The 26981-nt window shown below is 51.0% G+C and overlaps 1 protein-coding gene across 2 annotated transcripts in view; it reads left to right on the top strand.

The window, feature by feature from the left end:
* The window catches only part of LOC309859955 ((E2-independent) E3 ubiquitin-conjugating enzyme FATS), a 202820-nt gene extending 178445 nt beyond the window's left edge, over positions 1-24375 (top strand). Inside the window, exons 5-10 of one of the 2 annotated variants that reach the window (XM_082721261.1) lie at positions 1262-1552; positions 4578-4777; positions 6862-7039; positions 20168-20231; positions 23243-23342; positions 23432-24375. In XM_082721261.1, coding sequence (XP_082577387.1) covers positions 1262-1552; positions 4578-4777; positions 6862-7039; positions 20168-20231; positions 23243-23342; positions 23432-23470 — 872 coding nt within the window. In that variant the 3' untranslated portion in view covers positions 23471-24375. The remainder of the gene's footprint in view (positions 1-1261; positions 1553-4577; positions 4778-6861; positions 7040-20167; positions 20232-23242; positions 23343-23431) is intronic. The other variant, XM_082721262.1, reaches the window with a different exon arrangement.
* The last annotated feature ends 2606 nt before the right edge of the window (positions 24376-26981 follow it).

Genomic DNA, 26981 nt, shown 5'->3' with positions numbered 1-26981 from the left:
CCCAGTTACCCAAGGAGGTTGGGGACACAAGCTCCTGGCAGCAGGGACCCTCCCCCATAGCGGGTATTAACATAGGAGATGATGCCTGGTGAAGAATCACTAACTTATTTAAAGTGAATAACCTTTAAACATTTATAGAGTATCCCCCCCCCAAAAAAAAACCCCAAGAGTATAAAAGAGGCAAACAGTGAGAAGGAAGTCCCTCCCTCCACCCCAGCGCCTAGTCCTGCACTGCCCTCGAGGTCCCGAGGTGTCTAGCACCTTCTGGATCCTTCCGGGGATGTCCTGAGTATATCAGCACTTAGCAGTGGAAGCAGACCTGATACACGGTCCTGAATTTTGCTTTGTTCACCTGATAACACATCCCTGAGAGTACTCCACATCTGCCCAAGAGCATTTGCCCTATTCTGTTCTTTTGCTGCGGAGCGTGGGAGCCCTAGGATCTCGTAGTCTCCCATGGATGGATGGGCAGCAGGTGCTTTCTAGACTCTTGGTAGGACAGTGGGGCAACAAGCAACATGTTGTATACATTTTCGATCCACTGCTTTATGAGAAATCTGCACCGTGACCTCGTAACTTAACTCCTACCTCTGTACTTGCCGTAGTACAGACCCTCCGTCAGAATTTCTGCGTTAATAATGATGGGTAACATTCATTAAGAGCTTACTGTGTATCAGGTGCTGTGCTAAACACCTTACACAGATCATTGTTGTTTCATATTGCCTCAATTTTAATTGATATGTTATTCTGTGAAAATTACATAAATTATATAAATGTGTTGCTACTTATATGAACACCTTATGAAAATAGACATAATAATAAATAAGTAATATTTAATGTGATTACCTCAGTTTTATAGATGGGACCAGATAACTTAGAAGTGGTAGAGGTAGGATTTGAACCCAGGCACTCTGGCCCCATAGTTGGTGTCTGACCCACCCACTCTCTTGCCTAGTGTTGAGAAAGTCATCTGAGTTTCTAAGGGCAGTGGCGAGCACAGTCTTTAGACCGGATGCATGAGAGTGGTGTATACAGTGGAGCTCCTCAGTGAGCTGGGGGAGGTCCGACCCGGTATGTGATCACGTGACGAATGCTGCCCAAGCCCATGAACGTTGCCCCCCACTCCCCTGCCATGGGTCAGGCCTTCTGGAGGAGTGCTACAGCCCATGTCCCATCTCCAGACGAGCAAGGTGTGCCAAAGTCAGGACCTTTGAGGTGCGCTCGTCAGATGTTTTGAGCACAACTCTTGTTTTATTTTTAGTAGAAGCAAAAGTATTTTCTGGAAGCAGTGAGAAGCAACAAGGAGAAGCACGTGGGACTTTGTCTGCTCCCCCAGTGGAACAGAAGCTGATTAAAGAGGTCCTTCCCGATGGGTATAGCTCTCCAAGCAACAGCTGTCAGTCTAGCAACTTCTCTGAGCCCTCAGAGAGTCAACAGCAAAGCTTCCTGAAGTCTGGAATCCCTTTATCTGGGTTTCTTTGCCCCTTACAAGATTTATGCACATCTCCACAGGAAGACAGTGATGTTCAGATAGAAAGAGAGATCCCCGCAGGTAAGGAGCGAGGGCGGTAGGGTGGAGGTGATTCCTCCTTGGTATTTATAGGGAAAATGGTCTGATGTCTTCCTGAGGCCTGGTTCCCACAAGCTTACCTCATAAAGCTGTCCCTTCTGGACCGCGTGAGTCATCAGCAAGCAGAACCTGCAGCATTCCGGGGTGGGTGAGTCCTCCCTCCCAGGCAGGGAGAAGATACCCCTGTGTGGCACCAGTTCAGTATCCACCATGGCCAAAAGGAAGGCCACTCCCAGCCACATGGCAGGCTCCCAGGCCTACCTGAGGAAGGTTTGAGATGCTGGTGTGGCTGCTCTGAGGTCAGGCTGCCCGTGGTCTTCTGTGCCTGACTAGCGAGGATCGCGGCTGAGAGCTGCAGGCCCCACCATGTCCTCCAGGCGGGTCCCAGTCTGAGCCTCACACCGAGGAAGGAACCAAGAACTCCAACCCAGCCATCCCTTCTCTAAGGCCAAGCCCCTGACCCCTACTAATATTGCAGTGAGCACCGATATATAAAAGACTATAGAGGTAGAAGAGAAAAGAGATCTGTGGTGCCCAGTTTTCAGGGAGAAAATTTAGATTTCCTGTCACTGAAGGCTTTCCCAAACAGCTACGGAGGAGGACAGAAAGAAACACACCAGGTTATAGATCTTTGGGATACAAAGGTTAAAATGGCTATGGTACTTGATAAAACTAATTTCATTTGGGAGCCAAGTCAATTTTTAGCTCTTCATCCGTTAGTACATTAAAGAAGCATTTATTAAACACCTACTATATACCTACCTACTGTGTGTCAGTGACCATGCTTGGTGCTCCCTGCCCGCCAATGCTGGAGACAGCAGGGCCATACCTGTGTCTGTGGAAAGCTGTTAGGAAGCCACAGGTGGCCACAGGGGTCCCAAGGCAGGGCCGGACAGAAATGCCCTCGAGGAAATGATTCTGAGTAGGGACTTGAAAGCTGACTAGGAGCTTATAAATCAGCCCTGAGAGCATGGAAGACTGAGTTGATAGACAGGGTACGACTGATTTGAGATCCAGGGTGGCCAAAGTCCTAGGAGGCTGGAGGGGGCTTAATGAGACTCGGAGGTCCTGTGGTCAAGTTGGAAAATCCTTAAAACCCGCTCAGGGGTGGACTAAAGGTGGGGCCGAGCCCTTGAGGGGCAGACCGCTAATTAGATTTGCTCTGAAGGAGACTCTGTCCTGGATGATGGGACGTGGGGTGGGACAGAAGGGAGAGGCTAAGGCCGGGGGCCGAGGCCCTGCCCAGGAGCACAGGCTGGAGGGGAGGCCGCAGTGGTGAGACTTTGAAGACACAAGGGAGCACTGAGGTGAGCACTGGTGGACACGGGTTTGCCTACACCGCCCTTGCGTTGGGGGCTCTGGTGGTGGAGTGCGGGAGGGAAAGGATGCGAGGCACCGTGGTGTCCCTGCGGTGGAGGTAGAGCAGAGGAAAGTCCACGGCAGGAACGGGGCACGGCATGGTCCGAGGTGTGTAGTTACCTCTGGCTGCAGGGGACTTGGGGGCGGGTATCTGGACCGGCTGCGTAGGCTGGAAGCAGGAGTTGGGGAGCAACAGGGACACCCTCCAGAAAGAGCAAGAGCAAATGCCTGCGGGAAGGAGAGAGAACGATCTGGGAACCTCTACGTCGTATGTTGTTGGGCCCCAGTGCAGGGCGATAGCTGGACATGGAACCGCCGCGGACAAGCTGCGGGACCACCGGGGCTGCCTGCGGGACCTGAGGGTCTCAGGGGACGGGGTGGACTCGTGTCAGAGCGAGGGCCGCTGGCTCAGGCCAGAGGGGCTCCAGGCACGGACGGCGGGTGCTCTAGCAGGGGCTTCGCATAAGAGATTCAGGGGACCACGGAGATGCAGCCCACGGGCCCGCAGGCCTCCTGAGGGCCCCTCTCCACTCCCGACAGAGCCCGCTCCTGGCAGGCTCCTGGGCTGCCCCCCTGGAGAGATGCACGGTGACTATGACGCGGTCCAGCCCTCGGAGGAGGACAGGCTTGCAGTGTCAAAACATCCCGTTATGACCCTCTTGTGTAAGCAGGGCCGCTGGGTGTGTGACGCGTGTTCTGCTGCGCAGACACACGGCAGGCGGGATGGAGCCTGCTTTGGGAAGAGGGGCACTTCCTAACGATTGGGGATTGGGGCTCAACCTGTCGGTCGGAGGACGCTGGGTCCAGGAATCAAAGGGGCTTTGTGGCAAGAGGAGGACATATGGGTGAAGAGTAAGATGCTGTTGAGTTTCAGGGCTGGGGGTGGGGGAGGCTGTGTTGGGTGACGGTGCGGAGGGAGGCAGGGGAGCTCACCTAGGGAGAGTGGGCCGGCCCAGATGGAAGGGACAGTGTGTTCCTGGCGGAGCAGCTGCTCACTAAGGGGTCAGTGAGTCTGTGTTAATCCATCCTTCCACACGCCAGAGGCCGCCCTGCCCAAAGTCCTGTTGATTCCATGCGCTCCCTGACCTTTTCCACAAGGGAAGGTCAGAATGGCATTGGGAAGTGGCCAGATCCAGCATTGAGAGAGAAAGTGAGAGAGAGCGAGCGAGCGAGAGAGAGATCATTCCGATTATACACGTAAAGCAGGGGTGGCCACTGGCAAATGAAGAGATGAATAACGGAGCACCGTCCTTCGGTCTTAGATCATCAGTGCAGCAAATGTAAGATAAATTAATATGTGGCCCCAAACAACTGAGCTGTAATAATTGTATAGAGCGCACGTAATAGGAAGCCAGGAGCAGAAAAGCTTCTTTTCATTGTGAACAAAGGCATTTTGAACCCTGGAAGCCGAGGGAATACGTTTGTGGTGCAAGTAGCCGGTCGCGAAGTCCAGCGGCCCACCGACATTCCTCCCCGTGACCAGGGGGTGGGGAGTCTATTGAGGCAGGATCTTATCGGCTTAACGGGGCCCATTAATAAGCCACGGGGGTTTCTATTTTCCAAATTGTCTTCTGTGTCTCATGGTACTGAGGAGCCAGGGGAAAACCTTGCCGCCCCTGTAAATGGAATTCTAAATCTTCTCTCCCAGGGGACTACCAGGGCTGTGACTTGGTTGTAAAAATAAAGGAATGCAGGAAGAGTGAGGAGCCCGAGCCAGCAGCCCCCAAGCCAGCAGCCCCCAAACCAGTGCCCCCGGAGCCGACGCCCCCTGAGCCACCAGAGACCCCCGGCCTGTCCGAAGACTGTTCTGAGGGTCCACGAACACCTGCAGGCTCCTTGACCTTGCAGGTAAGGCCCTCTGCACCCCAGCCGGACCCCCAGGGAGGGGGCGCCTCTCTGGGCAAGTCCACGTGGGCGTCATCTCGCCCTCACCTCGGAGCCTGGAGACTTAACTCCCTCCGTAATGGCTGTGTGACTCTGGGCAGGTCCCCCGACCTTTCTGGGCCTCTGTTTGACAGTGCGAGTGACGGAGAAATGATGTCTACTCCGGCTGGGTTAGAATGAGGATCCCGTGGTATCCGTAGTAACCGTGATCATAGCAGGGCCAGCATTTCTCGAGAAGTGACGGGTGACACTGGGCAGGTCACCTCATAGGCATCAGAGCCTTCTGCCCGCACCGCCCCACTCTGGGCCCCGGCCCCTACGATCCCCTCTTCGTGCGAGGATATTGAGTTTTGCAAAGATGAAGGAGGTTGCCCTCAATCACATGGCCATGAGCTCAAGGATATGAAATCTTTCACTTGGTGTCTGTTCCTGATCATAAAAGGAATATGTGCACATTCCTTAAAGTTCAGAATTACAGAGGTATATAAACGAGAAGAGCAGACAACCTCGAGAAAGCTCCAGCCAGCAGGATGTTGTATACTCAGGCGCACCGTCCAGGAAAGTCCCTGCAGGTGTGGACATGGTGCCATTGGTCGGTCCCTGCATCCTGGCGGTCCTCGGTCAGTCCCTGGTAAGAGACTCTTGATGCCCCCAAGGCAGCCACGCTGGGCCAGTAGGCTGTTCCCAGGGTCTCTGTGCAGCCCTAGCGTGTCTGGGACCAAGGGATGGTACCACGGAGACCAGGTGGCCAAGAAGACTCCTTTCCTGGCGCAGCTGCCGAGGCCACTTCCATGACACAGGTGGAGTCTGTGCTGCCCTCCCCACGGGAACTCTGAGCTCCCAAAGGGCTGGGCAAGGAGTGAGGCTGAGGAACAGGTCTGCCATGGTGGCGTATCCAGAGGCTTTGCTAAGCACCTACTATGTGCAGGGCTCAGGGCAGTGGAGGGAGGGATACAGAGTGGATGGGCCGTGGCCCACGCCGTCCAGGAGCTCACAGCCCAGCATGGCTGTCAGCGTACATGAATCCCTTGTACAGTGTGGTCTGTGAGGTACCACGAGGCTCAGGCTGAATGGGGAGCCCCGACAGAGCTCCCTGGGAGAGCTGGGATTCTCACTGATGGGTGTGACTCGGGTCTTACTCCAGGCAGTGGAATAACCCAAACAGAGGTTTTCAAGGAATGGCGAGTTAAGACCATAAGAGGCAGTGTGGAGAAAACATGGGCGTCGCTCAGATCCACCAAACCACTACAAGGCTTGGGTTTTGCATCCGTCAAATGGGGAGAAGTATATATGCTGTTCAGAATCTAGGTGGAGATTCCCAGAGATGAGGAATCCACGTAAGGCACGTAGCCCAGGGTCTGACACAGACTGGAATACCTCCGTGGTGGTTTCTCTTTGTCAGTGGACCAGAGTATGTGGCTTAGTGCAGGGGTTGGGGGGGTGTATATTGAGGGATGTGGCCGACGTGGAGGTCTGGCCATGGAGACCTCCCCTATAAAGCTTGGAGAACCAGTTTGCATAGGCAAAGCTACTTGGCCAGCTTATTCTCCCTGAGAATAGACACTCCTGTTAGTCAGCATGACAGTTTCTCCTGAACAGGCATGAATTTCATGCTAGCTGTGTGATCCGTGTCCGTGTGAGGCTTCCAGCCCCCAGCAGGAGCAGGTGACTCATGATGCCTTCATTCCCTCCCCACCCCATTTCTCTGGACTTTGGAGCTCAGGGCACTCAGAGTTCAGGCTGTTGGAAACCGAATGGATGGACAGTGAGGAAGGGATGGGTAGAAGTTCGCCTCCTCCCTGTCAGTGGCTAGGCAGTCACACTGCAGCAGGGCCCTTGGGGCTGGCTGGGACCACCGGCAGGACCTACATCATCATCAAGTCCGTCACAGTCTCCACAGGAGGCAGGGGCAGGAAATCTTGGGGTGCAGGTGCACTGTGGCCGCTCGTCCTTAAAGTTTGTGCTTTTGGTCAGTTTCTTGCAAATCAGAGGGATGCATTACTTGCCCGCATCACTTCTGTTAAAAACTATCTTCTTGCTGCCCTCAGGAAGCGCTGGAAGTCCGGAGACCCCAGTTCATTTCTCGTTCCCAAGAACGGCTGAAGAAGCTGGAACACATGGTGCAGCAGAGAAAAGCCCAGCGGAAGGAGAGCCTGGGGCAGAAGCAGAGTCTCTTTCCTGTCCGTGCCAACAAGAAGCAGTTCACCGTTCCCCACCCTCTTAGTGGTAAGCCACAGGGGGCTTGAGAGGGCAGGGGAGACTGGGTGGGGGGTGTCTGAGGGGCTGGGACCTTCACCCCCGGCAGTGGTACAGATACCACCCCTGACATGAGGCAGACTTGGGTCACACCGCGCATCCGGAACTCAGTATCCCAAAGCCTGCCCCAGAAGCCCGCCATTGTGGGAGCTTACCGAGGGCACTGAATTCTCTAGAACTAGCTTGGGACACAAATTTACCACCGTAGCTGGGAAAGAAGCCATACAAGTGTAGCAGCCAGGGTAGCAAGTTCAAATTCTTGGCTCCTGACAGACATTTGCAAGAGATCCCCTTTGCCCTTTATAGATTGCAAAACAGATCTCAGGGTGAGAGGTTGACTCCAGCTTGTCTGTATCAACATTCGTCATCTTGAAACCCCTTTCCTGCTGCGAGCTCAGAGTGTGGCCGGTCCGCTCTCCCAACACTGTGCAGCCAGGGTTGAGCTGACCCCGTGAGGGGCCGCACGCATGTGCTCACTCGACAGGGAGTACTGAGGAATCTTCTCCGGGCCGGGCACCAGGCCAGGAGCTGGGGATAGCACCGTGAGCCAGACTGGCCTTGGTCCTTTCTTCATGGAGCTTATAAACAGACTATTAAAGCAGCAAGAATAACAAGAAGAGATGAGAGCAAAAATGGGGACATGGGAGCGCATGCAGACGGGCTGCCAACCCAAATCTGAAAATCTGGAGGCCTGGGGAACCTCCCTTCTATTCCTTTGGATAGAGGAACAGGATCTTTCTTCCTAGGAAAATGTTCTCACCCCCAGGAGGTGAAATCATAGGTATAAATCAGAATAAAAGTCCTCTAGGGAAATACCCATATTCAATAAAATGCAGCTTAGCAAACATTACAGACATTGTAGGGGAGCCTGGGTGACAGAGGACAAAGGGTGTTGTTCCCGAATTCCTGCTCACTTCCTTGGCCCGTGGGCAGGCTGTCTCCTCATCCACCCGCGGTGCTGCAGGTCAGAAGACCTTGGGCCAGGGAGCATCCTTCTCGTGGTGCAGGATTTGTCAGGACGCTTGTTGTCCCCTCCCAGTGACATTGTCCAGTATGCTTAAAAAATTTTTTTTTAAAAAAAGGAAATCAACAAAATGAACACGCAAAGACTTTTCCTCTTTGAAAATGCATCTCACCAGCGTCTCGAGCTGCGTGGCAGATCCAGGCTCAGGTTGGGGTGTGTCTTCCTGGGGACTAAAGTCTCTTGCTCAACAACGTGCAGTCGGGTTCCGGTGCAGACTTTTCAAGTCACCACGAGGAACCATCGGTCACACGTGGGAGCCCCCCGGGGAACGTGGACATCTGCGCTTGTCCGGGGAAGGACTGTGAGGGTGCTTATGATGTGTGGGCCCCTGGGCCTTGACGTTTTGGAGGATCCTGCCTGTTAATAAATGGTTAACAAATGGGCTGTCAACAAACAAAACAATGCCGCTGTGGAGCGCCACGGCTCCACATATGAAAAATGGCATCTGATTAGCTTCCTTTTTAGTCTGATGCCTTTGTGTGGGAAGAAATGGGGACCCAGAGACACTCAGGAGCATCTTCTGGGTGGGACCGTTTCTCAGCGGCAGGTGCTGGGCTCTCCATCCCCCGGGCCAGCTGCCTTCCAGCTGTGCCCACGGTGGGTGCCGGGTACTCCAGGGTGGGTGCCGTGGTCCTCCCTAGGGCTGCTTTAGCAAGTGACCATAGGCCAGGAGGCTAAAATAATGGAAATTTATCCTTTCAGAGTCCAGAGGCCAAATATCCAAACTGAATATATCTAAATGGTTGGTTTTTTTCTGGAGGCTCGGAGGGAGAATTCGCACTCTGGCTGCGTTCTTGCTTCTGGTGGCTCCAGGTGGCTTCTGATGGCTCCTGGTGGCTTCTGGCAGCTTCTGGTGGTTTCTGGCAAGCCGTGGTGTTCCTTGGCTTCCAGATGCATCACTGCATTCTCCGTCTCCCCTTGTCTGCATGCCTTTGTTCAAATTTCCTCATCTTAGAAGGATACCAGTCACACGAGATCAGGGTCTAGCCTTATCCAGTGCGAACCATTCTAACTCACACACATCTGCCAAGACCCTGCTTCCCAGGGAGGTCTCCATCACAGGTTGGGTTGGGAGTAAGGACTTGAACTTGTCTTTTTGGGGAGACATATTTCTACCCACTACATTGTCCAACCATGGCATTTCCCCTAAACAGATCTTAAAAGTTCACATTCAGTGACATCTTTTAATGAAGTTGACTTTAAATGGACATCTTCAACTCATCTATAACAAAGTGTGATCAGACCTAGTCAGTACTTTTAAATAACCGAGGTACCTTTGTAGGTCCCCAATTCTGAGGTAGCCCCAGCAGCTAGGGTGCTGTGGGTGGGACTCTATGGCCACTCTGCCCATCCCTGCGGTATTTATGTGTTGATGAGAGCTTTATGCTTCTGTTTGTTTGTGTAGGTCAGTGAAATCAGACAACGTCTGGAGCCCGAGCCTTGTGTGAGCTGTGGCAAGGGAGAAGGGAGTGTTTAGGGCCCCATTAAACAAGTCTGCAGTACACATCTTGTCTTCAGCCTGTCTGCTGGCAAGATGATAAAAGCGAAATGCAGATGTTTTTCTTACATGCTAAATTAGTTAATAAATCATACATGTGAACGAGCTCTGGCCACAGTGTCAAGACGTCGGTCAGGAGGAAGATGGGGCTGCTTTCCGAGTGGGGCTAGCTGCCTCCCAACATAGGGGTCTGCCCAGCAGTCTCGTCTTCAGCTCAGGTGGGCACTCTGGTGGCCAACAAATGCCTCGTGGGGCGGGGGCTGCTGGGACAGCAGGCTCCCGCCCTGCAGGGACAAGGACAGCGAGGGCCATGGGGCCACCTCAGCTTCCTGTTGACTCATGAATTCTGAGCGGTTTTCAAGGCTCAGGGCAGGGACACGTGTGTACGTGTGTGCATGTGTGAGTTCACTGGGCTCCCTCTTTGTAGATGGGCATTTGCACGAACAACTGAGACTTTAGAGAGACTAGGAAGTAGCCTGATGAAGTTTCTGTCTACCCTACCTATGGTCTTGCCGCCTGTAGTTTGAATCCCCAAAGTCTGTACACAGGATGCTTCTCTTTCCTTGCCCGGAGCCACCCGGACCAACCTTGCGTGCCCATGGCAGTGACCTGGGAGCCTTCTTAGCAAGCCTTCCTTGCCTTAGCAAGCCTTTCTTGAGAACTCACTGTCAGGTACAGTCCCTGGTCTCATGGACTCCCCCGCCTCATGGGGAGGCTATTGCCAGGAAGACCCCCAGATCGCGCTGGGATGAAGCTGTGCGGGTGCATCGTGGGGCAGGGTGGGGGGAACGGGATGGGGGGGCGTGAGGGTGTCCGTTCAGCTTGGACTGAACTGCAGAGTGGGGGCCAGAGAGGGAGACAGAGGGGCCACAGATGAGCCCCCAAGGGCTAACAGGGATTGTGAATGCTGCTTCCAAATGTAACCTTATTCTGAGGTCAAGAGCCGAGGCAAGATTGGCTCCAGGCTGGCCCGGACGGGACGGGTTGACATCAGGCAGGATGTGGCAGATGTGACAGGTTTTGTGGTTGTGGAATCTGTAGAATGCGGCGGTGGCTGCTGACTTGTGGAGGACAGAGGGAAGAGAAGGAGAAGGAGGAGGAAGGAGCGGGAGCCAGGGAAGCGGAAGGAGAAAGGTCGGAGGCGGGCTTTGCTGGCCTTCTCTGAGGTCAAGGCCTCTGCAGTCTGACGGCCTGCCTCACGTCCGCACATGAGGGCTCTTCCTGCTCAGTCCACCATAGTCACTGGGCGGTAGGCAAGCCTTCCCCATCATCCCTGCACGGCTCCCGGGGTTCCAGGGGTTGGTCGTGTTTAAAGGCCGCCCTGACCTCGGAATTGGAATGCTTCAGAGTTAGGCCTTGCGTCTGCCTTACAGAATGAGTCTGGGCGGGGTGAACGGAAAGCATGGGGTACAGCACCCTCAGGTGCAGGGGTACAGACCTGCCGGGAGCAGATGGCTCAGAACCCCCGGGGGGTAGGCTGTCCTCGCTCTACCCCGCTGGCCGGTGTGTGGCTCTCATCTGCTCCCGCCGCCGCTCCCAGCCTTGCCCTCTTCATCATGGGGAGTCTGGCCCAGAGCCCCCCTGGCTTCCATCCCCACCCTGTGACCTGGACCCCTCCCATCCTGACTCTGCCCCCTCCCCCGGCCAGGTGGTCTCCTTAGATGTCCTTCCTTAAGTCAGGGTCCCTAAACCACCTGATAGAAGCCTTATCTGTCCTCCTTGTCTCTGCCCTAGAGAATCCTGCCTCAGCTCACTGGCCCAGCCTAAGTCCAGCCTCTTCTCTCATCTCCTGCTCCCAAGGCTGTTCCTTCTGCTTCCCGTAGGGCCTGACCTGGACCATGTGGTGTTGGGGGCTTCGCCTTTTCTGAATCGCAGCTGCTACCGCAGCCCGTCCAGAGCCCAGCGATGCTCCAACGCCGCCCTCTCCACTGTGCTTCTGCCTCAGCTCTTTCTTCTCTGCCTGAAGGGATCCTCCTCGTGGCCCACCCAGGTTGTCCCCCTAACTTGTGACTGTGTAGAAAACCCGTGAAGAATATCCCCTTCCTCCAGGAAGCTCTCCCTGATAATCCCATCCTGTGCCCTGCCCCCTCCTTCTTCCATCTGAGCGCTCCTTACCCTTGCATCTCTCTGGATCCCCAACCTTCTTAGCTTCTCCACTTTGGATTATGGTCAGGTGGGGAAGCCAGTCAAGTCTCCCCAGATTGTGAGTGCCGACGGGCACATGCCGCACTACGCCGCTCTGGGCAGCCCTGCTGCACGGCGCCGCAGACTGAAGTCATCTGAATTGCATTATCCACACTTCCCAAGGTGATCCAGGTCAGAGCCATTCAGATCACGGACCAGTAGAGGAACGGAATTCTCCTGAAGGCACTGCAGAAATCCTCCTCCAGCAGATCTGCCTTCAGACTGATGATCTTGGCTAGAGCGAGTATTGAAATGAATTTGCATTCCCAGAGCATCGAGCCAGAGAAGTGACCCAGCAGATAGGAGATGGCAGGGAAGTCATCGCAGTAATAGAAATGTGGTGTGCCTCAGCCGCATTGTCCCTATTATTGCCTGGTCTGATCTTGGGAATGTTTTCCCATAAAACATCTGAATAAATATTTGGAGGTAGTTCTCCCATTATTCCTCACAAAGGAATTTTTTAATGTGCTTATCAGATAAAAGTAATTGTAAATTTACTTCATCAGCCTGCAGAGAAAACAGCAGCATGATTTAGCTAAAAGACTGTTTCTCTGATTCAGAGTTATTTACACGTACACTGTTATGGTGTCCTTCACAGACTGATGATAAAGGTGTTGTGTTTTTTTCTAAGAAACATGGAAAGAAAAGACCAGTTTATGTCTGTTGATTCAAAGGACAGTGTTATTTCCATTTACAATCGTTCAAGGTGGCAGCAGGGATTACAGAGTGGTACAGGGAAAAATAACGTGATGGGAGATTCCTTCTCCCAGTTGCCTGGATTCTATTTTCCAAATGATCTCCCTTTTATCTCGCAATGCAGCTCAGTAGTAAACCTTGCAGTGACACTGAGGATATAAATCTACTTGGCAATGAGAAGGAAAGTTTATTCATCATCTATAAATCACCATGTTTTGTGGTTCTCTTAAAAATGCTGGCAAACCCTGGAACTGGAGCAAACAATGACTCTCATATCAATAGTTAATCTTTCAAATTTTCACTAACTGTTGCTGTTTTATGGTGAAGTGGGTGATTTCAGCCATTGTTAAAGTTCTTTTAAATGAGTAATTTAAACTTGCCATTTAACACCCACACATTTTTTCAAAAATATGGGGAAAATACACCACATTTTCTTTTTAGGATAGATTAAATCTTGTTCTCTAGCTGTACATAGTAACTTTGAAAACTGATGATTATAACTGTTAAAGGCACTGATAAGTTGTGCAACCAAGAAGGCTGCTTACATTCATTTGACTGTGTTTGCCCTAAGCTTTCTTGACCTTGGAATGATTTTATCCAATTCTTGAGAGTCCAGGTATTGGGGTTCCAATATTTCTTTGGAAATATTGCTGTAGGAATCTTTGCTTATGGAAATAGCTGCCATGCTTCGCTAAGGAAACCCCAAGCAGAGTTTAAGTCTGCCATTTCCCACAGAAACCTGGGACTATGGAACAGAGGTTTTACTCACCTTACTTGTATCCCTTTGGCCTAGAAGTGCCAGGAAGCAAGGGTTGAGGGTCCTGGGCCCCTCTGGGCAGTAGATTGGTGCCAACTTTCTGGTCTTTGGTTGGGTTTGCCTCATTGGAAGCTTGTCCATTGATAGGTCCATTGATAACAATGCCACCATGCTGTACCCCATACAAAGTCCATCAGAGGAAAGGAGCCAGTCACAGTTCCTTTGGAAAGTATGTCACAAATGGGACAGCATGAAATAATGGGAGAAGGAATGTCCTTGTCTATGCCAAGCACTTAGGTAGGAGCAATGCAGAGGAGAGGTGTGACTGATACAGCTCACTTTCCTTTGTGTCTTTGTGGCTTTTATGCGAGCTAGCAGAGAGGCTTGGATCCCTTCTTCCTTTGCTGGGTCTTTGAGGAGTAACCAGGTAATACAAGAAATACTAGCATTTGTTGTCTTTGGCCATAGAGATGGAGTGTGGATGGAAAGGAGCCAGGGGTATGGGGTGGGGGAGTGATGAGGAAGCAAAAAAAAAAAAAAAAAGAAGAAGAAGAAATCCCGCCCCTCATCCTCTAGGGGTTCCGTGCCACTTGGGAAGAGAGCTGGCCTGGCAGGTAGCTGAAAACCAAGCCTAGAATCACACAGGGAAAGACCTGACAGAGTGGGGAAGGAAGGGCTTGGGCAGCTGCTCTTGGTCTGATGGCAGGATAGAACCAGGGATTGTGTAAAGACTCCATTTCTCTCCAAAAATGTTGTTCATTGACCTGTGGGACTTGGGGACCTGGTTCCTCTAGCTGGGGTAGCTGAAGTGTCCGTTTCTGGGATCCGTTTGCCCCAATGGCACACCAAGGACTCTCCCATTATGAAGATCTATGGGGGGTGTCTCATGGGCTGCTAGTGTTCTTGACGGGCTGTTCTCACCACCAGCACCCCTGCCCCGGCCCTAAACTCAAGGACAACTCTCTGAGCAAGAGGTGAGCTCTCCATGGAGAGACCAAGTCACTTCCTGAACCAGGAGACTTCATACCTTGCTTCTCAAACTGAACATGCGAAGAGAGAAATCAATATCCCTGGGGACCTCTGGTTTAGTCTTCATTTCCTTTTTTTAATTTTTAAAAAATTTTAAAATTTATTAAATAGAATGAGTGGGGGTGTGGAGGGGAAGAGGGAGAGAGAAGCATTCTCTCCACTGAACAGGGAACCCGACGTGGGACTCAATCCCAGGACCCTGTGATCATGACCTGGGCCAAAGGCAAACACTTACTGGCTGAGCCACCCAGGCACCCTGTTCTTCATTTCTTCATGGTGCATGCCTTCACTGGAAGGCTCCGAGAGCCTCCCTGCATCTCTGCCATCAGCATCTCCCTTGTGTAGCTGGATGGTAATTGGCATGAGCATCCTTTTCACATCAATGTCAACATCTCTGCCGTGTCCCCCACCTTCCAGACCCCAGAGTTGGCTGCCCAGTAGGTGGAACTGTCATTCAGAGCAGGATTCCTCGGAAGCCTACAAGTGATCTGAGAAAAATGAGAACGTTTACCCAGCACAAGATTTTACCATCGTTAAGAGCACATCAGAGTCAGACAACCCAAGTCTTCCCACTTGCCTTCGTACAGGGCAGTGGGTACCGTTTCATTTCTGGAGAGCTAATGAGTCCAAGCTAGACCACTCTGCGCTTGCCCATGTCCAGCAAATTCATGGTCCCTCCAAAGCAGGCTGAATAGAAATCAGGTGCAAGTTACTGGATTTAACTCTTGGAAACTATGATGTAATTACTCTGATGACAGGATGGTCAGCTTCTCCCTGGCTCTGAATCTGGTATAATGAACAGTCTTGTGATCTCAGAATACACAGATACTGGGGTTCTTTTTTAGGGGAAAACCTTTAGAAACTTTCCCCCAAAACCCATGCCCCATCTCTGTTCATTTTGGGAGGCCTGGTCTTTAATAGAAGAGGCTGAGTGGTGTAGACTTGTTGACCCTCCAAAGTAGTTGGCTGTCTCCCTGCTGGATTCTGTCTAACAGGCATCTCTTGGTTTTGGTGTTTCTAAGGGCAGGGGGTAGGGGAAGTAAGCACTTGATGATTCTTCCAAGTGTTCAGGGTGACTGTGAGATTGAGCTTCTGGGAGGGCACTGTAGTTACAAATCCAGTGTAAACTTGATCATTGAGATGACTTGTTCAATAGGGAAAAGGAAGCTTTTGCAAGCAGAGCTGTAGATCGAGAGGGCTCTGTGAAGGGAGAAGAACCCGGGTCCCATAAACAAGCGATCCTACTGGTGTGTGGGTGACCCTTGCTGCCTCCTGGTGGCACCGACTGTGGAGGCCACGTGTGTGTGTGTGCGTGCACACACAGGAGGTGAGGGTCATTAGTAAACACCCATGTGTGTTTACTGAGATCAAGGGGGTCTCCAAACTCAGCCTTTGCTCAGCTGCTCGCCCACAACAGCCTCAGAGGCCCGAAAGGCTTGGTAGCTGGTTATTGGCTGACCTTGAAACAGGCAAGGGCTTAAGCGTGTCTGGCCTTGCCAAATTAAATTATCAACAGGCCCCGTGGCTTGGATACAATCATGAACCAGACACACAACAGATTTGGGGGGGAGAGGGAGAAGGATTTTCCAGAAATACAGAAATGGGCAATTTACCTCTGTAATTTTATTGAAAACACTGAAAGCCAACCCCAAACCTCCTCTATTTGAATGTGCATGAGAGGTAAATACAACCATGGTTCTCTTTGCTCTCTCTCAGTGAGTTGGAATAACAGCACTTCAAGGAAAATCCATAAAAGACCAAGAAGCAGGCTGGATATTTTTCTCACCACTTTAATTTCATAAAGGCAGAATTTCCTTCGAAGAGAATTGACAGGTGCAATTTGCTGTATTTCTGAACAAAGCACATGCAAGATGGTTTCCATTCCTTGAAACGATGCCCCAGTGTGTCCAGTTGCGTGTGTGTGTGCTTGGAGAACCATCTTTTGCTGCAGGCAGGTCCCAGGGGCCCTGCTGCATTTCGCCCCCAGGGACACCCTTCCTCCAGCCCACTGGCTCCTCCACCAGAGGGATGACCCCTCCCCCAGGAGCCCTCTACCCCATGCAGACTGTTGCTCCTGGCATCCAAAGGCCTTACTTATCTGGCTCCCACCCTGGGCTTTGAGTCCTTTGTCTTAGCAAGCTTTGTGTATCTACTGCAGAGCAACTAAGAGGCGAAAGCCTACCAGTCCTCAAATGAATGGTCCGTCCCGCTGCCTGGAAGTCATCCCGATCCTCTCCAACCCACAACTCGCTTTGCCCACAGGCAGTGTCGCTGAGGCTGGAGTCCCCCCACTTCACCCTCTGAACACTGCTGTCTCTAGGATCCCCCTGCCCGCCCCCCGATGCCTGATCTGCCTCTCCACGGACTATGTGCAGCTCCTCCACCCAAGTTTGTGTGTGAACAGCCGCTGGTCATCTTTTAACAACGCAGATCGGCTCTCCTGTTTAAAACCCCACATGGGCGCACCTGGGTGGCTCAGTGGGTTAAAGCCTCTGCCTTGAGCTCAGGTCATGATCTCAGGGTTTGGGATCGAGCCCCACATCGGGCTCTCTGCTCAGCGGGGAGCCTGCTTCTCCCCTCTCTCTCTGCCTGCCTCTCTGCCTACTTATGATCTCTCTCTCTCAGTGTCAAATAAATAAATGAAATCTTTAAAAACATTTAAAAAAAATAACATAAAATTCCACACGGCTCTCCATCTCTCTCGCTCTGAAGGAAAACTCCTTAATGGGCTTGCAGAGTTCCTTAAACAGGCTTACAGAACCCAGTTCAGGTGGCTCCCAGTCTTGGTGCCCAGTAGCATAGTCTAGACATTCTGGGTCACGTTTCCGGGGCCCGCACATGTGCATCGCGGTCAAGGTCCCCAAGCAGTTGTCAAGCGTACAAGCAGTTGTCAAGCGTACCTGGGTGGAGGACGTCGCTGTCTTTGATCTGGTGTCACCTGCTGGCCTGACTCCGCCTTGTGCCGCGTGCCCGCCTTCCCTCGTGCTGCAGCCCCCGCGGCCCTCGCTGGCCTCCCTTCTCCGCCCCCTGCCCCCAGATCCTCCCATACCTGGCCCCATGGTCATTTGGCTTGTGGTTTAAATATCTCCTCCCTCAAAGGGCCTTCCCAACCTTCCCAGTCCCCCTTTACTATGTGGCCGTGTTTCGGTTTCTTCAGAACACTTGCCTGATACGTGATAGCGATGGCCGGCTCTTTGATGATCTGATCCCCACCCCCTCCCCCCCGTAAGGAAGTTCATGGTGGCAGGATCTTATCTACTTTTCTTTCTTCTGTGCATTCTCTAATGAGCTGCTCATTAGATGCAGGAGGAAGGAGTATAAAAGAAAGAAACTGGGGGTCGGTCTCTTGGGAAGTGGACGGATGCCCGTCAGGGCCTCCAGATACAGATTCTGCAATACGAGTGGGGGGGCGTGGTCTGAGGTGAAGGGTGTGTGTGGACGGGGCTGGACTAACTCATGCTGAAATCCAGCTCTTCCACTCACTCTTGCGTTTTGTGAGCCTGAACAGGAAACAGCCCTTCGAGCTCAAGTCTCCCCAATCTTAAAATGCAAACAAATCATGCACATGTCCCAAGGTTGGTATGAAGATGGTGTAGGGAAACATCCCACAGATGCCAGGAGGATTGTTATAAGTAGTAACACAGACCCCTCAGGTCTGACATGCCATTCCTTCCCCGTAAGTGCCAGATAGGGTTCCGTGTGCTCTGAGGAGGTTGCGCACCATTGGCAAGACACTGCTTTACTTCAGACAGTTTCCTCCAGGAGGGTAAAACCACTGTCTCTCTTTCCTCCTCTCCAGAAAGGTCTCACTACTCATCAGATGGGTTTGGTGCTGTTACCAAAACTGGAAGCCAGCCACCAAGGAGCAAACACTTTCTGCGAGTGTGGGTGGAGCCCACCAGCTGTGGAGGGAGGACCTGGCCTCTTGCATGCGGACCAGCTTGCTTGGCACCTAATACGGGCTTTTGCGCCCCGAATTTAAATTTCTGCAGAGGCCCAGCAGGCCACGAAGAATTCAGAAAACAAAACAGTGGAGGTGCCAAGGAGCTTGCATTTGCTTTTGTTTCCTCTTGGAAATAAAACCAAAGCTTCATTGCCGTATCAGGGGCTCTAAAGAAAAAATCTTAAAAAAAAAAAAAAAAAAAAATCTAATGTCCCAGAGTAGACAACATACAATTGGATTAAGAGTTTTAAAATGTTACAAATATATTTCTTAAATGTTACAAACTATATTTGTAACATTTTTATTCCCTCGGAGCACCATTATCTCTCTGGGTTGGCGGTGCCCTGATTTTGAGTAGCTCCTGAGGAATGCTACTCCAGACATGAATCTGATTTTTTTTTTTTTTGGGGGTAAATGTCCTTTCTTCTTGCCTGAGTAGGAGTCTTCAGGCAGTCACAGAACTGCTTCCCCAAGACCTGGCTGCCTGAAGGCGGCATCCTGTTTCTTTGGGAAAGTCATCAAGATGTTTCTGAGGCTCTCCACGCTGGGCTGGCCCTAGTGGGAGTGAAAGCCAAGGGTGGGCACTGGGAGGCATCTTGGAAATCTTCACGGTGGTGTTGACTACTCCTTTCTCTCCTGCCTTTCCAAACACTGAGGACATTTCCCCTGAGCTGGGAAAATTCCATTAATTTTTTTTTTTTTTTTTTTTGTCCTCTCTCTTATTTCTCCTTTGAATCTGGTCTTTGAAGTTAAGTAATGGTCCCATTTTTTTTCTTTTATGTTAAATAATTAGGCAGAATACAAGTCAGCTGTTGTGATGTTTCCAGTGTGGAAATCGGTAGCTGTGTTTTGTTTCTCCAGAGAGAAGAAGTGTGTTTTATCCCTGTCTCTCCCCCGCCTTTGTGCATATTCGTGGATAATTCTGCAAGCCTGAGAAGCCTCGTGGGGCTCTGCTGGAGTGCTGAGTGAGGGCACAGGCTGGCGTGGAGAGATTAATGGAAGTACATGGGGTCTTCACTGGGGATCACAGGGAGTCCATGTCAACTCTGTGATGCTTCGCTAGGGTGCTGGCTTGTCTGTCTGCTTATGTGCATGGAAGAGGTGAACTGGTCAGTGTCCAGGTGTTCCAGAAAGTGTGGCAGCTTCTCAGATGTACTCCATGTGAAACGTAGCCCCAAGAGCTTTTTGTGTGACAGACTCTTGGCTGGTCTTATAGGGCCGAGAGCCATGAGGGAATTTGAGTTATTACAAAAGGGTATACACTATTTAAAAAAAAATACATATTATTTCTGAGTGTGCCATCTGTAAACATCATTGTGGTTACTAATGTGTCCTTTCACTGGAAAACGTTCCAGACTCATAGTGATTTTCAGTCATGCTATACTCTCAAGGGACACAAGACAGACATTAGTCCTGTGTTGCTGTCCATTGCATTTTCTGATTTGGATCGGGCTGGTCCCCCGTGAGAATGGATGTGGAGGTTGAGAGTCCCTGATGGAGGGTCCCAGTTGTAAACATCACCTCCTGCTCTCAAGTGGCTCTCGTGATAGCGGGGAGATGTCCTTATCCTCAGGCGCACCAGAAGTCTCGCGGGGAGATCTTCCACCTGACACCCAGGGACCTGCTCCCACGGTGACCGTGAAGCAGAGTTTGGTCACTGCCTTCTGCACACGATGACAGTTGCTGCCTGAAGCATGCAGAAGGGTCACTGTCTGCAAAGTATGTTAGATGTCAGCCTTGTACCTCTTGCCTGTGCTTAGACCTGTAATAGACCAATCTTGGTTGTCAGTTTCAATCTAAGTGTTTCTGATGTATGAGTGTCTACTGAGTCCTGCACCGTCAGTGGCAGGTTGGGCCTTAGACTAAGGATCAATAACAAAATGCGTACAAAGTCCGCTACAGTGTTTCTCTAGAAATGCGTGATATCCAAACCTTCCCAAATTAATCCTCTTTCTATTTCATTCCAGATAACTTGTTCAAACCCAAAGAAAGATACATTTCAGAGAAGGAGATGCACATGCGATCTAAAAGGTACTTGGTTATTGTGTGAGGTCGAAAAATGTGGGGAGGGGGTGGCTGCTGCATCCATTCGCCGTCCAGAGGGGTCACTATTCCCAGGTCCACCTCTAATGTCTGAGGTCCTCTTGGCTGTGAATGTGGAATGCTGGCTAAAAGAAGTTGTTCAGTTGCACCTCTGAATGTTAATGCCGTTCTTGGAAAAGCGTTAGGAAAGTGGCGGGTCTTGGATTCTGAGCCGACCCAGTAATTGGTCTCTAAGAGATCCCCAGACTCATAATGGGAAAGCTTCTGCACATTCTCATCGTCTCTGTGGGCAGGTGCTCCTTGTCACTGTGCACCTTTGAAGGTGATTTTATGAGGAGGAGCGAGATGGTTTCTTCTGAGGGCCCTGCCAGTGGCAGAGCCAATAGGAACGACTCCAAACTTGGAAGCCCGTGGCATGTGGGAGCCAGCAAGCCTTCCTGACGCTCCATCCCCGGCGGGCTTGGAGGCCTCGCTGCCCACAGACTCTCCCTGTTCTGCCTGGCTGGTTGCTAGTCTCGACTCCAACTAGTTCTCACCCACCTGATCACACAAAGGCGGCCATTCTTTCTGAGCCCTGGCCTCCTAACCAAAAGGTAATAACTCAGCGATGTTGGCCAAGTTCATGCAAGAAAATGTCATTAGTTTATAATAAAGTATCTAGCACTGGGAGGAACGGTAATAATTAAACCCAATTGATAGAACCCTTAGAGAAGCCACTGAAATGAGAAGAATATGTTTCTCCACAGTCCAGGCACAAAAATCTCTGCTTTTAGGATTGTTTCCATGATAATAGGCCAACTTTGATCATGGGCAAGGAGCCTCTTTGTAAGTCCAAGAGTGGAAGTGAGAAGGGGAGAGTCCCATTACTGATCTGATTCATGGCATTTTAATTGGGAGTTCTGAGGGGCCACTGGGTTTTCAGACTTGCTGTTTGAGATGTGCAGGGCTGTGTGTCCCTCATGCCGGAAGTATTCCTTTCTCAATTTAGCAAAAAATTTCAACTGGATTTTCCCTTTGCAGTCCGCAAACCCAACGTTGCTATTATGGAGACTGGCAGTTAAAGTACTAGATCTCAAAGCAGCATTCGGGGTCGACAGGATGGCCCCAGGTCTTTCCAGAAGCGGAATGAGAGGCTCAGGGAGGATGCGGGAGCTAGGTCACGGTGCGACCCCGGATGGAGTCCGTACTTGGTTTTCACTCTGCGTCCTGGGTGGGCTCTGACTCTGGCTCTCTCACTCACCCACAGTCATGCTGGAGCTTTCTTTTCTTCCGTATTCTTTGTTATTAGTTGTATGGTTGAATCACATTTTCATTTTAAATACTCAAACAGCAGAGATCAGGCTAAAGGCCCTCCTAGCTGATGGTCTCCCCTCCCCCACATTTCCCTGGGCCCGGTCCTTTCTCCAGAGACCCACAGTACTCAGCCTTCTGTGCATCCTTCCAGGACCTTCTGTCTGCCTGAAGATAGACTTACACCTGTACCTCAGCAGTTATCTGTTAATCATAAATGGGATCATACTATATATATTATTTTTCTGTAGCTTACTTTTATCGCATGAAAGATACAGATAATAGACCATTTTCCTCATTGGTTTTAACTATTTGCTGTGCAATGTATCCTAATTTATTTAGGAAGCCCCTGTAACAAAATACCACATCAGGAGCTCCAAGAGTGAGACCTGGGAATTTTTATCTTAAACTGCCCGTATATAGTTCAGACGGTCAGTGTCAGGAAGATGGTTTCTGTGCATCTGGGGATTTCCACTGTGGAGTTTTGGGACATTCAGCTCTCTTGCTGATTCCTTGTGGTCCTCTCCCTGGCCCTTCCTGGAATAGTGCCTAGATATGGCAAGTCTGTGTTCATGGATTCATTCAAACCATGGAACAAGTATCTCCCAGACACTTTATACTATGGGGTTAGGGGGCCGTGTTGCGTTGAGAGTCCACGGTTCGAGCCCCAGCCCACCATGAGTCAGCCTGGGGACTTTGCAAGAGCCTCCTGACCTCGCTGGGCCTCGCGCTCCTCAGTCACATTGTAGAGGACACTATGTGCCTCTTCCAGCTGCTGTGAGGGTTGACAACATTTATGCCTGGGGATTAGCCTCGTGCTCAGTAACCAAGAAAACGTCATCTGCTAACAATGTCATTTATATTTTTATACTTTGTTAATTATTATTTTAAAAGTAGAACCTATTAAACCAATTTTGTCTGGCTTTCGGATGTGGGCAAAAATGAAAAAAAAAAAATGAGTTTACCCACAGGCCATGTATACAGCAACCCCACAGCTCAGGCTACTGTTCCTCCACTGTGTCTGTGGACTCCGCCGAAATATCCTTCAGCATCTGGACACAAACAGTTTCTATTAAGAGGCAGGAAAGAAGAGTCCAGAAGAAGGTCTCTTTCTTGGGCCCTGCTTGTTACGTGAAAACTCCTAATTTTACACTAGGACAAGACCGTGATACCAACGTCTGAGATGTATCTGGAAGCAGTTTAATTAGGAAGGCAACAGGTTAAGAGGGAAACACACATTTACACGTGTGTTATCCCCGTAGAGTTCCTGCTACTTCCTCCATTTATTCGCTGCTCTTTTTCTAAGTTGTAGGAAGGCTTAAAAAAACATGTAGCAAAAAGGCGTCTGGGCAAGTTTACAGAGTGGGAAAGCAGTAGGCATGGAATCTCCCACTTGATGTGAGCAAGTCATTAATTTATCTCCAAGAGTGGAGGGGCAGGGAAGTGCCCACCCAGTAGACAACTGGCCTCTGAGCTTTGCTCTGGGGTGGGGAGGGGACCCCTGACTGTTGGCGCCGACCCAGCCTCAGCGGCCCGGCCTGGAGACTGTAAGGCAGCCCTGGGTCTTGCGTCTCACCGATCTGGGATGACCCGTCTGCGGCTGGTCTTGTCTTTGAAATGGAAGAGCCTGCTGACAAGACAGGACACAGACCCACCCCAGGCACCCGCTGTCTCGCTCCCCTTCAGAGTGTTTTCTGAATCTGTTTCAGAATCTATAATAACTTGCCGGAAGTGAAAAAGAAAAAAGAAGAACAAAAGAAAAGAGTGATCTTACAGAGTAACAGACTCCGTGCTGAAGTCTTCAAAAAGGTAATGGGCTGGCCGCCAGCAGGTGTGACGTGTGTGTGGCACGCAGATGCTGAACCTGACCTTGACGTGTCTGTCTCCTGCCTCCCTAGCAATTACTGGACCAGCTCCTTCAAAGGAACGCTGTCTAACCACAGGCTGCGCGGCTGACCCACTCCCGGGACCTGAGATGGCTTCAAACGCTGGGTTCACCATTAAACTTACCACTATCTTCATGATATGAAACACTTTCTTTACTTTTGATTTGTTTTTTTTTTTTTCATTGTTTTTTGTTTTTGTTTTGTAAAGGAAAACACAGCTCCTGAATTGCTTCACAAACCACACCGACACAGTAATCCTTGAGGAAACGGGCCAGCAAGCCACGGAGGGGTGACCCACGCGATGTAAATCACGAGGTCTAGTCCTCTCCGTTTTCCACGTTGGAATTTACCTTTTGCTTCTGATTCCCCCACCCGCTGCCACCATTTCCCCCGAGGCAGAAAAAAGGCCCAGATCCCAGGGGGTTATTTTCATTCGTCAGAGTTTGGGGACGTACATCTGCCCCTTTTTAAGTATCAATCCCAACTTCTGCCAGTTCTGCAAACTCCAGACTTTGGGTCAGCACCCAGTATGTTCAAAAAACCCTCTGGATGTGTGGGCCAAGGGATGCTAGAAGCTGACCTTGGAAGAAGGTGGGCACTCGGGCAGGAACGAGGGAACGTTCAGTCTGTGTGTCCGCAACCGGAGTGGGGAGAGCTGTCCTCACGACCCCACCCCGCTCTGAGAGCTTCTCTTCATTTAGAAAAAAGGGTCTATGTCCACAGAAGCTGTGAGGACGGGATTGGTGGGAACAAAAAAACTACAGGCGCCTCAGTGTTTTCTGCAAAGCCCCTCCTCCCAAGCCAAAAGCCGTGTGGCTGAACGTGGCCGGGGCCTCCCGCTCAGCCATGTGCTCTTCCAACTCCGATGACGTTCAGTGTTCATCAGTGTGGGTTTGGGAAGCAAAGAGCTAACTAGTTTTTATCAAAAATGGAAATAAATGCAATTATGACAAAAATGGAAGTTCCGCTCTGCTCTGTGTTCCGCACCGTGACTAAGGCAGCTGCTGTGGATGACAGTGAGAATGCCGTCCCGGCCCAGCGGGGCCTCGGAACCCTCTGCGGGCACCTCCTCACCACCACGACACCCAGGGCCAGAGCCCTGTGCGCCCCGATGCCCCGGAGAGCAGGTGTGAGAGAAGCAGGGAAACAGAAGGGCAAGGTTTAGGATCCTGAAGGCCTCCCGCTCACTAGGAATTGCCCCAGAATGAGAAGGAGGTTTGGGGGGGTTCAGCAGAAGCCCTGTTGACACCTCTGTCCCCATCCCGAGGCTGTCACTCACGTTCCCTCCTTCCAGTGCTGCATACGCCATCCCTTTTCTGGAACACCTTTTGTTTATGTGTCTACCTTTGAAAACTCAGCCTGCGGGTTCTCTCCTGACACCTTCCCCGCGGCCCTGTCCTCCAGGATGAGTCAGTGCCGTGCTCTTGGGGCACATGGTCTCAGATCCTGCCAGCTGGTGGTGATGGACAACGTGGTCCCCTGCAGACTCCAGATTCCGGTCTTGGCCGCATTGCTCCCCAGTCTGTGCCTGGAAGGCAAGGGTATCGGTCTGGATCCAATCAGGAGAGAGAAGCCGCATAGTAACTTGCCCTGGGAAGTGTGATGTACGTAATTATTTACCATACCGGGAGTGCACAAGAAGGGATTGGCTAGTGAGAAGGAGAGGGAACTCGAAAGCAAGCGGGTGTGGGCAGCACGGAGCAGCACGTGGGGAGCGTCCCGGGAGCCAAGATCCCACAGGATGGAGAGGGAACAGTTGTGGCTCAACAGGTGACCAGTGTTCCTGTGATCTCATTGAAAGCCCACCCTCTGGAATTTGCTGGAAGCCAGGTCTCTAGGATGCTTTGGGCCGGGGGCACATTATTTTGCTGCAGTACCACCCGAGGGGGCAAAGGGGCGCCCCCAACCCTTAGGAGCCTGCTGAGCAAACTGTCCCAGACCTAGGAAGAAGGGCCCTCTGTCCCACTGTGTCTGTTCCGTCTATCAGCAGAGCGTAGCCTTGTGTCGGCAAGCAGAGGGAACACATTTGGGGGCCTGGATCTGTTTCAACGGAGGAGGCAAGCAGGGCAGCTTTGCTAGGGCCAGATCATACCACCCAGCACTGGCCCAGCGGCTCCTTAGCCATGTCCCTGTTCCCTCCGCTGTACAAGGGAGACCATTCTAGCCCCTGCTCCCAAGGTTGCTATGGGAATGGAATCATCCGTGTGAATCTGGTGTTTGGAAGTGTGCCTGGCCCAAAGCAAGCACACCAGAGTGTTTCCTCTCACACAGACGCAGAAGCGGAGGCTGAAGTGTCTTCGGGAGCCCCTGGGCCCAGGGGCGTGAGTTGTCCATTCCCGTCATCCCTCAGCTCGGCCCTGAGAACACGCGCCAAAAAGACCATTGACCCTGTGGATGTTGCCGCAGAAAAATCTGTGCTACAAGCAGGATGCTCTGCGAACGTCGTCTTGCTCTTGCACTCTTCTCCCTCTTAGAAACAAATTCAACTGTGGTTGATGCTTTTACCCTGAAGGTTAATCCCAACTTTCTTGAACTTCCGAGATGGTATGCTGAATTTCTATTCAGATTTTTCATGCGCTCTTAAATTGTTTAAGTTGAATCTATCATATGCGTTCAGGCTAGTCTTTCTCAGGTAAAGATCCTGCCACACATTTTCTTATTTTTTCCTTTACTATCTTCAGAGAGTTTCAAAGCTGTTCCTAAACAATAATTTAAATTCAGGGCCCAACCACTTCTAGACTGTTCTGTGACGCTTTCTAAGAAGTGGGTTTATGTCACCTAGCAACTAGATATCTCAGAATTCCTGGATGTAGTCACCTTCCCAAAGTTGCCCACGAAGAGCTTACCCCCTTCGCAAAGCAGATGCCAAGTCCTAATGCTGATAAGTGACTTTAGATGCCCAGCATTTCTTTTATCTATTTATAAGGTTATAATAGAAATACAATAGTGTTATAATAAATATGGAAGAAAAGGCTTGAAACGTATATTTCTCTCAGGAAGTGGTGGCCCAGTTGCTGGATTCTCTTAAAATCAGACTTCAGGAAAGACTTCAATGATTTTGAAATTCTAACTAGAATCTACTTTTGTAACTTTAATAATCAAATTCACTCGGGAGCCGACTTCTCATCTGAGTGGGTTTGAGCTCCGGTGTTGGAAGGACTCTCCAGTGACAGGAGCAGAGAGCGGACGTTGCGGATTTGCCTTGGCCGCTCGTGAGCTCAGACCAAGCAACATTTGAAATCATTTGAGATGGGCAGCCGGTAACAGGACCGGCCTGTTTCACTGTGGTCTCCATGACTTCATGTCAAAGGAGAAATTCCTATTTTGGTATTTATCCTCTCTGCCAGCTGGTAATGGAATAATGGAAAAACAATTGCCTCGGTTTTCTTAGCCAGCACGGGTTGCCAACCAAACTTCCTGGAAGCTGTGTGCTCCCTGAGTGAGTCAGCAAATGCTTGCTCACATGAAACGAGGCTCTTTGAAAGAACTATTTGTGAAATACCAGTTGCTGGAGAGCGGTTGAAATGCCGTTGCTTAGGAAGTTCTCCCGTTTCAACGCCTG

The sequence above is a fragment of the Mustela nivalis genome (assembly GCF_964662115.1).
Source record: "Mustela nivalis genome assembly, chromosome: 2".
In the NCBI taxonomy this organism is placed as follows: Eukaryota; Metazoa; Chordata; class Mammalia; order Carnivora; family Mustelidae; genus Mustela; species Mustela nivalis.
This window is presented reverse-complemented; position numbering and strand designations above follow the sequence as displayed.